This window comes from Oncorhynchus mykiss, chromosome 1 (assembly GCF_057628025.1).
Source record: "Oncorhynchus mykiss isolate SJ-2025 chromosome 1, ASM5762802v1, whole genome shotgun sequence".
Classification (NCBI taxonomy): domain Eukaryota; kingdom Metazoa; phylum Chordata; class Actinopteri; order Salmoniformes; family Salmonidae; genus Oncorhynchus; species Oncorhynchus mykiss.
Window position 1 is genome coordinate 13948868 of NC_143022.1, and position 12051 is coordinate 13960918.

General features: G+C 45.4%; 1 protein-coding gene across 3 annotated transcripts in view; it reads right to left on the minus strand.

Moving 5' to 3' along the window:
* Positions 1 to 12051, minus strand: part of LOC110536036 (uncharacterized) — a 141207-nt gene that overhangs the window by 73612 nt on the left and 55544 nt on the right. Inside the window, exons 3-6 of one of the 3 annotated variants that reach the window (XM_090182609.1) lie at positions 11302 to 11530; positions 7349 to 8774; positions 3560 to 3934; positions 2254 to 3501 (exon numbers count right to left, since the gene is read on the minus strand). In XM_090182609.1, coding sequence (XP_090038735.1) covers positions 3415 to 3501; positions 3560 to 3934; positions 7349 to 8774; positions 11302 to 11530 — 2117 coding nt within the window. In that variant the 3' untranslated portion in view covers positions 2254 to 3414. Of the gene's footprint in view, positions 1 to 2253; positions 3935 to 7348; positions 8775 to 11301; positions 11531 to 12051 lie in introns of those variants that run through there. The other 2 variants (XM_090182581.1, XM_021621582.3) reach the window with 2 other exon arrangements.

Genomic DNA, 12051 nt, shown 5'->3' on the forward strand with positions numbered 1-12051 from the left:
TGGCCGGGGGGAGAGAGAGAAAGAGAGAGAGATGACTGGATTGCATTACTGTTAAGAGATTGACTGGAAAACTATTATGGCCTGAAAAGAACTTGGCCTGGCCTAGTCGACAAGGAAAACAAGCAAGATCTATCTATGTCAATGCCAAAACATCACTCTCAGACCATTTCTGCCAGCAGCATCATCATACTAATATATGCACCGCATCATCAGCCTCATCTCTCTCTCTCTCCCCTATTGCCTCTTGAGTGTACAAGTTGAACTGTACAGAGCTTTCCCTCACCTTCTCCTCTAGTGTAGCGTGTTGGTCTCAGACCTACAGACCTGGCTGCCTGGGTTAAAGGACTGAATCATACGTCTTCATTGCAGGTAGCTGCTACCGGGCCAGAGTCCAGACCTCTGAAAGATTGTGCCGGCTGAGAAGTCCAGACAGGCAATAGTGTCAGAGGCTCGCACTGGTACAAACACATTAATATCAACGTCAGTCGCCACCCACGCCCTGCGTCCAGACAGCTCCGGTTTCAGTACAGCGTTCAGGGGAAAAGTCGGGTCATGTGCAGAACCTCAGTTTTAATTAGCTAATGGCACTGGTCGTTTCATCTCCTGCGTCGGACCTGATCCATTTACCCGGAGAAAACACAACGCCATCTTGGCAACGGACGCCGCTGTATGTCTCACCGTCTGCTTCTGGGGGATTTGGCCTCTCTTCCAAAAATCTGTCAAATAAATCTAAATATATATATATGTTTGCTGGTTTCACACCCATGAAAAAAAATAGAAATTCCATGATCTATGCTTTTTTTTCCAGCAGGACGCTGGCTGGCTGCAGTCAGTTTTCCTCCAGCCTGTGGTGGTGTGTGTTTAGAGAGTGGCTTCATTCGCAGGTCAGGTGTGTTTTATCATTATGCTGTAGGTGGCTCAGTGCAGCTCAGAGTTCTCAATCATTCTCAAGAATAAAACCAACACTTTATTCCATTGTGGAGAGAGGGTAGAATACCAAATGTGTTCTTAAAGTAAAATGGGGTAACAGTATTTTACGGTTTAAAGAAATGACCAGGTATTTACTTGAAAGCACGTGGTAAAATAGTCATTACATTCACACTCATTTCTTTTCAGGCGGAACTGATGGCCATATCCAATATCTTTCAATATATTATGGGTAAAATTAACCATATCTTCTATTTTATCCTGGAAATGTATCAAATTAAGGGGCACATGTCCCCTCAGGTTCAGCTGGCATTATGGCTCTTGGCCCAGTTGTATAAAACATCAAGTTAATTTACCCCTTGTCTTTAACCTTAAAGTTTCCTTAACTTTAAGTCAATTGCACAAAACCTTTTAAGTTAAGGGTGCCGATGAATATGAGTATCACTGAGTATCACTGAGTATCACTGAATATCACTGAGTATCACTCAGTATCACTGAGTATCACTGAGTATCACTGAGTATCACTCAGTATCACTCAGTATCACTGAGTATCACTGAGTATCACTCAGTATCACTGAGTATCACTGAGTATCACTGAGTATCACTGAGTGTCACTGAGTCTCACTGAGTCTCACTGAGTATCACTCAGTATCACTCAGTATCACTGAGTATCACTGAGTATCACTGAGTATCACTCAGTATCACTCAGTATCACTCAGTATCACTGAGTATCACTGAGTATCACTCAGTATCACTGAGTATCACTGAGTATCACTGAGTATCACTGAATATCACTCAGTATCACTCAGTATCACTGAGTATCACTGAGTATCACTCAGTATCACTGAGTATCACTGAGTATCACTCAGTATCACTCAGTATCACTGAGTATCACTGAGTATCACTGAGTATCACTGAGTATCACTCAGTATCACTGAGTATCACTGAGTATCACTCAGTATCACTCAGTATCACTGAGTATCACTGAGTATCACTCAGTATCACTCAGTATCACTGAGTATCACTCAGTATCACTAAGTATCACTGAGTATCACTGAATATCACTGAATATCACTGAGTATCACTGAGTATCACTCAGTATCACTGAGTATCACTCAGTATGGATATCAATGTAAACAGCATTTGTGGAGGTGAATGTTGCTGTCCTCTGCCCTGGAAAACATCCATCAGCTAGCTAGCTACTTAGCTAAACAATGTAAAGTGCATCATCCATGGCTACAAAGCTGCTGGCTAGCTAGTTACTAACTCTGTAAGTTAGGTTGACCTAATAGAAAGTTATATAAAACAAGTCTAGAAAAAAGTAACTAAAAGAAACGTGTTTTATTATCTAATGAATCAATTTGTTTCTCCTCTTCAATGTACAAATTCTATTTTGCAATCTCCCAAAATAAATGCGATCTCTTTGATGAGATGTTCAGTCAGTGACACAGGTCATCTCCATAGTAACCAGAGACTTTTTCTGCCATACATTCCTATGAACTACTGTAAAAAATAAATCTTAAATTATGCCCTTACCTAAGTACTCTATGCAACACCGTTAAACAATTCCCTTAAGTAAGGGAAAATTATTCCTTAAGGTAAACCCATAATGGAAACACTTATAATGTTTTATGGTCTTAACCGGCACTCAAAAGCCTCCACATGACTGAAAACCAATGATGAAAGAAACACAAAGGCGTTAAGATTAAAGAGTATACCACCCCAATGAATTCTACTATCTAAAGCTAACATGACTCAACTTCTCACGTCACTGAACAACGTGAGGGCGCACATGCAAATCCTTTAACAGGTCATCTCAACATTCCCATGGTTCATTATAGGGCAATACCTACAATGGACAGGATTTCAAAACAATTTCATACAATGTATCCATTCAGGTAATCTGAAGAGACTTGAAGAGAGTGTCTCTCAATTTCTATATTATATAGGGATTCCACGGTTTAGATTAATATTTATCTGAACTTCAGGGTACGGAGTGGAGTGATCTGTCCATGAGACATCAAATCCGCGGGACAGTCTCGATATAACCCACTAAGATATCAAAGCCTGTGACTATGTCAGGGCTCCCGGTCACTGGATATATTTTTAATATTTATGCAGACAAGAGAAAAAATGTCATAAACTAAAACAACACTCTGAATTAGGCATGAAACACAACAGGATATTGCAGAGAGATTATGCAGTTTCTTTTTCACCCTGCCCGCCGACCGTACCACAGCCCTGGGGCCTGCAGTAATTGGAGGGGGGGGGGGGGGGGGGGGGGGACTTAAAAAGTACCTCTAAAAGTTTAGAGAGCTTTACAAGTGCTCTGAACTCGATGGTTACAGATGGAGCTGCAATTTTATGTGGGCCAGCGTTAAACATAGCCAGTTACGGACAGTGACAAGCGAGAGGTCGGAGTACAACTTTGTGTTGTGATAATGACTTTTTCCAGCCAAGACACCGCATGAAACAAACGCTGTACAGCTAGAGGTACAGGAGGAGGCTGGAGGAGGTGGAGGAAGCTGGAGGTGCTGGAGGACACTGGAGGAGGCTGGTAGAGGCTGGAGGATTCTGGAAGAGGCTGGAGGAGGCTGGAGGACCTGGAAGAGGCTGGAGGAGGCTGGAGGACCTGGAAGAGGCTGGAGGAGGCTGGAGGCGCTGGAGGAAGCTGGAGGCGGTGGAGGAGGCTGGAGGCGATGGAGGACACTGGAGGAAGCTGGAGGAAGCTAGATGAGTCTGGAGGACCTGGAGGAGGCTGGTAGAGGCTGGAGGATTCTGGAAGAGGCTGGAGGAGGCTGGAGGACCTGGAAGAGACTGGAGGAGGCTGGAGGACCTGGAAGAGGCTGGAGGAGGCTGGAGGCGCTGGAGGAAGCTGGAGGCGGTGGAGGAGGCTGGAGGCGATGGAGGAGGCTGGAGGACGCTGAAGGAGGCTGGAGGCAGAGGGGAGTGTTATGCTTGGATTTGAGCACAGCTCCAAGTTGTGAGCACCCACTGGAATCTGCCGCTGGAAAAACAATAAGGGGATTAGCTGGGTTTTCTGGAGAGTTTGGGCCTAAATGGAACGTCTCATCTGTTTCCTCTGTGTGAATAGCTGGAATTCCTAAATGCCTTTGTCTATTGCCTGAGTGTATCAAACACAACAGGCATCATTCAAACGTTCCTGACTACAGTGGGCACAGACGCATAAGAACTAAATAAGGACTTTAGAGGGATTGGTTTGAGACACTACGGCATATACACACACACATATTGTACGCGTAAAAGCACACACACTACATATGTATAGCCCACATTTGTGACAAATTATGGCAGCGAACTATTTCCATAGTATTGCACATGTATAACCACACACCCATTTGCAAACACAAACTCATCACCTCAGAGACATGCAAAACACGTGCACACTTTCTCCAAGACTTTCTGTAGACCTCTACATCTAAATACATTGCTCATTAGAAGTGTTTATGCAAACCTGAATACATTTCACATTTCTGTTTATGTTTAGTTTGAGAACTGAGTGTTACAATCCAACATGGATGGAATCAATACTGCCTATTGTTGGGTTTAACAGGAATTACGTACGTATGACTAGGCTGTGTGTGTGTGTGTTTGAGTGTGTGCCTGTGTGTGTGTGTGTGTGTGTTTGAGTGTGTGCCTGTGTGTGTGTGTGTGTGTGTGTGTGTGTGTGTGTGTGTATGTGTGTGTGTGTGTGTGTGTGTGTGTGTTTGTTTGAGGCCTTTCTGAGGTCTCAGTGATTGGGAGGCTGGGTTGTGTAGCGTGGGCGCACACACATACACACACACACACACACACACACACACACACACACACATACATACACAGCCTCCCATCCCGACAGTCCAGCGGCTCCACTACACTGAGCCGAATTGTTAGCATCTGGTAAGCATCTCCCTAGACACACACACCTACACACACACACACACGCACACACACACACACACACACACACACACACACACATACATTAATCCAGTACCTTCAGAAAGTATTCTTACCCCTTGACTTATTCCACATGTTGTTGTATAACAGCCTGAATACAAAATGGATCAAATGTATTTATTTTCTCAACCATCTACACGTAATACTCCATAATAAACCAAGTGAAAACATATTTGAAGAAATGTTTGCAAATTTATTGAAAATGAAACACAGAAATACCTAATTTACATAAGTATTCACACCCATGAGTCAATGCATGTTAGAATCACGTTTGGCAGCGATTACAGCTGTGAGTCTTCCTGGGTAAGTCTCTAAGAGTTTAGCATAAATTGATTATTATTGTAGGCTTGCCATAACAAAGGGCTTTTCAGGTTTTATTACTTTGTATAAAATTCTAAAAACATAATTCCACTTTGACATTATGGGGTATTGTGTGTTGGCCAGTGACACAAAATCTCAATTAAATCCATTTTAAATTCTGTCTGTAACACAACAACATGTGGGAAAGGTCAAGGGCTGTGAATACTTTCTGAAGGCCCTGTACACATGTGTACAGTACAAACACACATACAGACACACATAAACATACAGTCCGCCTGTTTCCCTTCCTGTTCTATGTGTCACCAAACTGACATCAGTGACAGAGTTGGAGACACACCCAGTGTACAGCAGCAAGAGCAGTCCAAATAAAATGTACACGCCAAAAAAATGAAAAAAGTGCAGGACCAAAACACAGTGAATTATTCCCAGAACTTCCTAGACTTCCCAGAATTCACTTGAAAAATCACTGTCATGCTATATTACAGTACAGAGCTGAGAGAAGATTCACAACCGGAGCACATTTTCAGCCACAACACGTACACACACACACTAATGCATGATGTCTCTGAGGAACTTACGAGGCTCACTATAAATTCACTACTCTATGAATGAATATGAACATTCCTATTAAATGTAGCTAACAATGTATTGCAGTGGTAAGTGTTAATTGACTAACTGATTTACACTAAACTGATTTTAGTTTAACACTTAATTTTAACACTTTTTCACACTTTCACAGCCAGTAAATTCAACCAAATAATTTAAAAACAAATATCGGCTGAATTTCATAAAAATAAAGATACAACAGGTATTTTTGTGGTATTAGGCTATGAGCATATTGCACAATAATAATTAATAATTTTTTTGAAATGAGGATGAACATTTCTGACAAGGGTTGTGAAACCCTGAATTGAGCAAGATGAGAGATTTTAGCAGACATCCCTCTGCCTTTTCTTCCACTACTACATATTTCCCTGTGTTTGGTCTGGGTAAAACGTCCATTCACTTAATACTTGTGGGACATCTAAAAATGCCAACCTCCCATTTAAAGGGATTAAGTGTATGCATTGTTTGGTTATGTTAACCAGATGTGTTGTTTTTTCATCATCTGAATCCCTTCTTAAGAAACATTGAGCTAGTGAAAATAAACGTGACTTCGCCCCCTACACAGATTGTGGACTAATTGTGTATTTGGACTAAAATGTTCTTAAGGTTGGAGGGCTTTTTCCATTTGCTAAGAGATGCCAGGGAGTGACAGTTTGACATTGATTAGTGTGTTGACTTGTGGAGATGGAGAGTTTTACCTGTAAAGAATACAACCACACAGCTATTTATACAGTGACCAGCTATACGGCTCCCATTATAACAACGCTTCTCTTCAATGTAAAATGTGTATTTTAAACATTCTGCTAAAATGTATCCATTTTCAATAAAAAAAAAAAAAAAACATTTCTTAATTTATAATGAAAAAGAATCTGGAATGAAAAAGAATCAGTCTTGCTCTTGGAAACAGTGCACCCTGAATGTACAAACAACAGTCTCTAAAAGTATTAAAATGTCTTTACAGCAACCTATCTAACATCTATCACTAACCCTAACTGTACTGGCCCAGCAACTGTGTTCTAAACAAACAAATGTGACTTTTTAGGTTGGCCACAAACCAATTTCTACGAAGTACCAAATAAGATCTAAGTTAGGGACTACTGTGACATCAATGCCATCCACCAAAGAATCCACCTTCATGTTTTACACATGTACACAGCAGCTCTTAAATGTATGTTTAAATCAAATCTCTCTTGGCCTGCTCTGTGGAAACTAGACATGGCCTATGGATGGATACTGTCAAACTGGGTCCTGGTTGCACCAGCTGGGTTCCATTTCATAGAGTAAATATACTGTGGTCACTGAAATGGAACCTATAATGGACCATAAAAATGGCTTTGATTGGCTCTATTCAGAAGAGTGGGCTGTGAACAACATTCACCACTAACACCGGCTTGGTTCTGGGCTCAGCTGGTGGGGAATTACTAGAATGGAATGGGTACACTCAATATGGCCTCCGGCCCAGACATCATAGAACTTTGACTTGAATGGTGATTTTAGTGATTATATATATATGGTGGGGAGAGGGACTCACCATACACTTGTTAGGCTTCTCTCCCGAGTGGACTCTCATGTGAATGAGGAGTTTGTAGCGGGCGTTGAAGGGCTTGTAGCGGCGAATGCAGCTGGCCCAGAAGCAGGTAAAGTCCTCCCCTTTGCGCTGGTCAATGTGCACCTTCTCGATGTGCCTCACCAGCTCCTCCTGCTGCTCGTACGTCGCGCTGCAGTCAATCCAGCGGCACACCTGCTTGTCGCTGAGCGGTCCACCGTCCTCACCCTCAGCAGAGCCCGAAGTCTTGGGTCCTGGAAGGACACAGGAAGATGCTGATACAGTCTGGTTCTGGTTATGTAGGTGCAGCAGGCCCCCCGGGCTGGGGCCCCCGTACTGGTGCAGGTGGTAGGGCGGGGGCATGGAGGGCAGTGGGAGGGCTGGGTGGTGGGGGTGAGGGCGGAGGTGGCTGGCCGCAGCACGGCCAGTCAGGTGGTGGTGATGGTGGTAGTGGTGCTGAAAGAGCTCCTCCTCGCTGGGGGAGAAGTCGTCCAGAGGCTCCTGTTTCAGAGCTCCACAGCCGGCCCTCTGACAGCCCCCCTCCAGCAGGGACACGTCCCCAAGCAGCCCTCCTGTCATCAGGGTCCCACTCATCAGCAGCCCCAGCCCCTCAGAGCCTCCTCCAGCTCCACCTCCACCCCCAGGCCCCGGCTGCATGGAGCCAGGCCCCTCGCACAGGCCCTGGGTCTGCTGCTCCGGCTCCAGAGATGACACAGAGGAGGAGGAGGACGACGAGGAGAGGGACAGCAGGCAGGCGGCAGGTGAGGGCAGCTGACAGCTCTCTCGCAAGGGGGTTTGCTGGGGGCTGCTGCACTGCTGCGGGGGCAGGGGCTTGCGGGGGGCAGCCCGGAAGGAGAAGCCGCCGCTGGGCTGGGGCGAGGGGTTCGTCCGGAGCCCGTTGACGCAGGCCACCACGGACATCTGGGAGGAGCAGATGATGGCGGTGATATCGATCCCCTCGGTGGCGGTAACGACGGCGTTCGCTAAGGCATTAGCGTTGCTGCTGGCAGCGGCGGACTGGGAGGCCAGCGACAGGCAGCGTCTCTTCACGCTGCTATTGGTGAGCAGCCGCGCTGAATGACGGGAGCCACCCTGGGACAATGACAGCGGGGAGGAGTCATCTTCATTATTAAAAGGGTACGCCGCATCCACCGACAGAGCACTGCCTAAGTTACCGCCGCAGCTTCCACCACTGAGAGGACCCTCCATCTCCTCCCGCCGGACCCCAATGCCTCCCGTGCCACTCTGGAAGCCACCCTGGGCGGTGGTGGGGACCCCCAGTCCCAGGGAGATCTTGTAGCCCATGGAAGCCTCCTGTTTGATGGGGTAGGGGAGAGGAAATGCCCTGGTTGCGTTGGAGGTGCCGCAGCCTGGGCCGGGCGAGGCCAGGGATCTCTGGAAGGCAGAGGACCTGTAGAGGGGAAAACACAAGGCAGGGAATCTGAGCAGAGCGAGGCTATTAGGACAACACTGGAGAGTATGTGAGCACTATTAGCCACCCGCTGCTGATAGATAAAGGCCATGGCTGTCTAGGTCCTGCCAAGTCATCCTTCCCATAGGCTGCAGCTTTCAGACCCCGTACAACAACAGGGCTGTGAGATTTAGACCTGGCCTAGAGGGATCGCTACCTCTCTTTCTGCTACCTCACTCTCTGTTACCTCTCTCTCTCTCTCTCTGTCTCTCTCTTTGTCTCTCTCTCTGTCTCTCTCTCTCTCTCTCTGTCTCTCTCTCTCTCTTTGTCTCTCTCTGTCTCTCTCTCTCTCTATTTCTCTCTCTCTCTCTCTCTCTCTCTCTCTCTCTCTCTCTCTCTCAAAAATAACATCTCCCCCAGAGAGCCCAGATAGAACTGAAAGTCTAACAACCACATTTCACAGACAGTGAACTTTTCAGACTAGCAACCTAACAACCACATCTCACAGACAGTGGACTTTTCAGACTAGCAACCTAACAACCACATCTCACAGACAGTGGACTTTTCAGACTAGCAACCTAACAACCACATCTCACAGACAGTGAACCTTTCAGACTAGCAACCTAACAACCACATCTCACAGACAGTGGACTTTTCAGACTAGCAACCTAACAACCACATCTCACAGACAGTGAACCTTTCAGACTAGCAACCTAACAACCACATCTCACAGACAGTGAACCTTTCAGACTAGCAACCTAACAACCACATTTCACAGACGGTGAACTTTTCAGACTAGCAACCTAACAACCACATCTCACAGACAGTGAACCTTTCAGACTAGCAACCTAACAACCACATCTCACAGACAGTGAACCTTTCAGACTAGCAACCTAACAACCACATCTCACAGACAGTGAACTTTCACAGAGAAATTGGAATCAGTGGATCGATGCTAAACAAACATTAGTTAGTGAATTTCCTTTTCAAAACAGGGCAGCATCCACCAGAAACAGATGGTCCGGGAGTGATTTCATGAATAAATGAAAGGGGACCTTGAGCCCTGTGAGCAGTTATGAATGGGCATTTATGGCTAAGAATAGGAGAGCGGCAGATAGAGAGGACAGAGGGAGAGGCCGTGGATGGGGCTTCTGTGTCTGACAGGCTTTGATGACACAAAGGGGTTAAACCTAACCCTACATGTTGGGATAAATAGGAGTCACCTGGTTAGTTGGCATAATGTAGGCCTGTGAAGGGTCAGCGTTGACAATACTGTGTATGATGGTGAGAATCTTGCCCCAGGTGAATGGTGAGCCAGGTCGTATTTCTCCATGTGTCGCTGTGATCTCCTACATAATCATTCCTGTCAGTTCATTCATTATGGATTTTGTGTAAAGCTCTTGAGTGATGTGAGAAGGCCCCTCTTTCTCTCTCCTGTCTCCATGAAGGAATCGTCTTTGTCCTCCGTCTCTCTCTCTCTTTCTCTCTCTTTCTCTCTCTCTCTCAATTCAATTCAATTCAATTCAAGGGCTTTATTGGCATGGGAAACGTGTTAACATTGCCAAAGCAAGTGAGGTAGATAATATATATATATCTTCTTCTTTATCTTTCTATATCTCTTCTTCTCTCTCTCTTATTCTTCTTTCTTTCTCTCTCTATATCTCTTCTCTCTCTCTCTCTCTCTCTCTTTCTCTCTCTCTCCCTCTCTCTCTCTCTCTGTCTCTGTCTCTCTCTGTCTCTCTCTCTCTCTCTCTCGCTCTGTCTCTCTCTGTCTCTCTGTCTCTCTCGACGCACACTGGGTGAAAATGCTGATGCTAGCTGCCTGGATGGATAGAGTCTGATTTTGCCGTAGTCAATAAAGAGAGAGAGAGTCCCCCCCCCTTTCTTTCTTTCATGAGTGCTATTTCCTGTTTGGCTGTACTGATGGCATTCCATGACAATGTGGGAGAATTGAATGTCTGTCCAGAAGCACTTTATGGGTCGCGTCCCAAAAGTTCCCTATATTGTGCACACTACTTTGGACCAGATCCCAATGGGCCCTGGTCAAAAGTAGTGCACTACATAGGCAATAGGATGCCATTTGGGACACAATCGGTGTATGTGACATAAGAGGACAGAGAGAGTGATAGCAATCTGTCTTTGAGCTGAGAGTGTCCGGTAGAGTCAAGAGACAATTCCCGTCGCTCCTCTATGACAGAATGTCACATAGTGGATACAATAACACAATCATATTGGATACAATAACACAATCATTTCATTTGACGGATAAATTATGCCGATTATTGTAGTCATCACCCGTGTAGGACTATCATCATCAACTTCATCATTCAGAATGATAATATCCTCTAGCAGGAGTAGGAATAAACGTAGCAGTGCAGGTCATAGGATTAGTGGTAATATTTCAGATGTCATATGTCAAATAAATAATCTGATCTACTGATGTGCTTAATCTGTTTCAGTCCCCCCCGTTCTCTGACTGTTCCAGTCAACTAGAGTGTCAGAACCTGAGGTTCAGTGTTGTTCTCACCTGGCGTCGGCATGCTGCTGCTGGCGGTCCTGCAGATGGAGGGTGTGTGTGGGTGTGGGCCGGTCACAGTGGACACTGTCGTAGTGACCCCCTGGACCTGGCTGGCACCCCGGTGGCACGGCCACACTCTTCCCACTCTGTCCACAGCGCATCAGTGTGCCCTCACTGCCCCGCAGATCTGACCCACTCTCCTTCTCTGGGCAGTAGGCACCGCTACAACCACCGTTGACTGGAAAACACAACCGAGATAAGATAACGATTTATTCATATCATACTAATAATATATGCCATTTAGCCAAAGCTTTTATCCAAAGCGACTAAGAGTCATGCATGCATACATTTTCTTATGGTTGGCCCCAGCGGGAATCAAACCCACGATCCTGGCAGTGTTAATCCCAAGAGGAGAAATGTGTTTGCACATGAAAATACATACACCAATAAATACACAGTTATGATGACAATCGCAACACTGTAATCCTCAGAGTCACTAAAATAAACCAGTATTTCTTCATCTCCAAAGGGAGCATTTCTGGAAGTTGGCTCAGTTAGCCTGTTTCGCTAATCTAACGACAGCGCAGACAGATTAATAACTGCCATAAAGTGCAACAGATTTCCTCTGAGACGCTTCCATCAGTGACATGTTGAAATTGCATTAGATTACAATGAATCTCTGGAGGTAAAATGGCTGGCTGTGAGTTTGTGGATCCGTTGATATGTGTAGTGATTGTGTGCTCTTTGGTGAACTTTCAA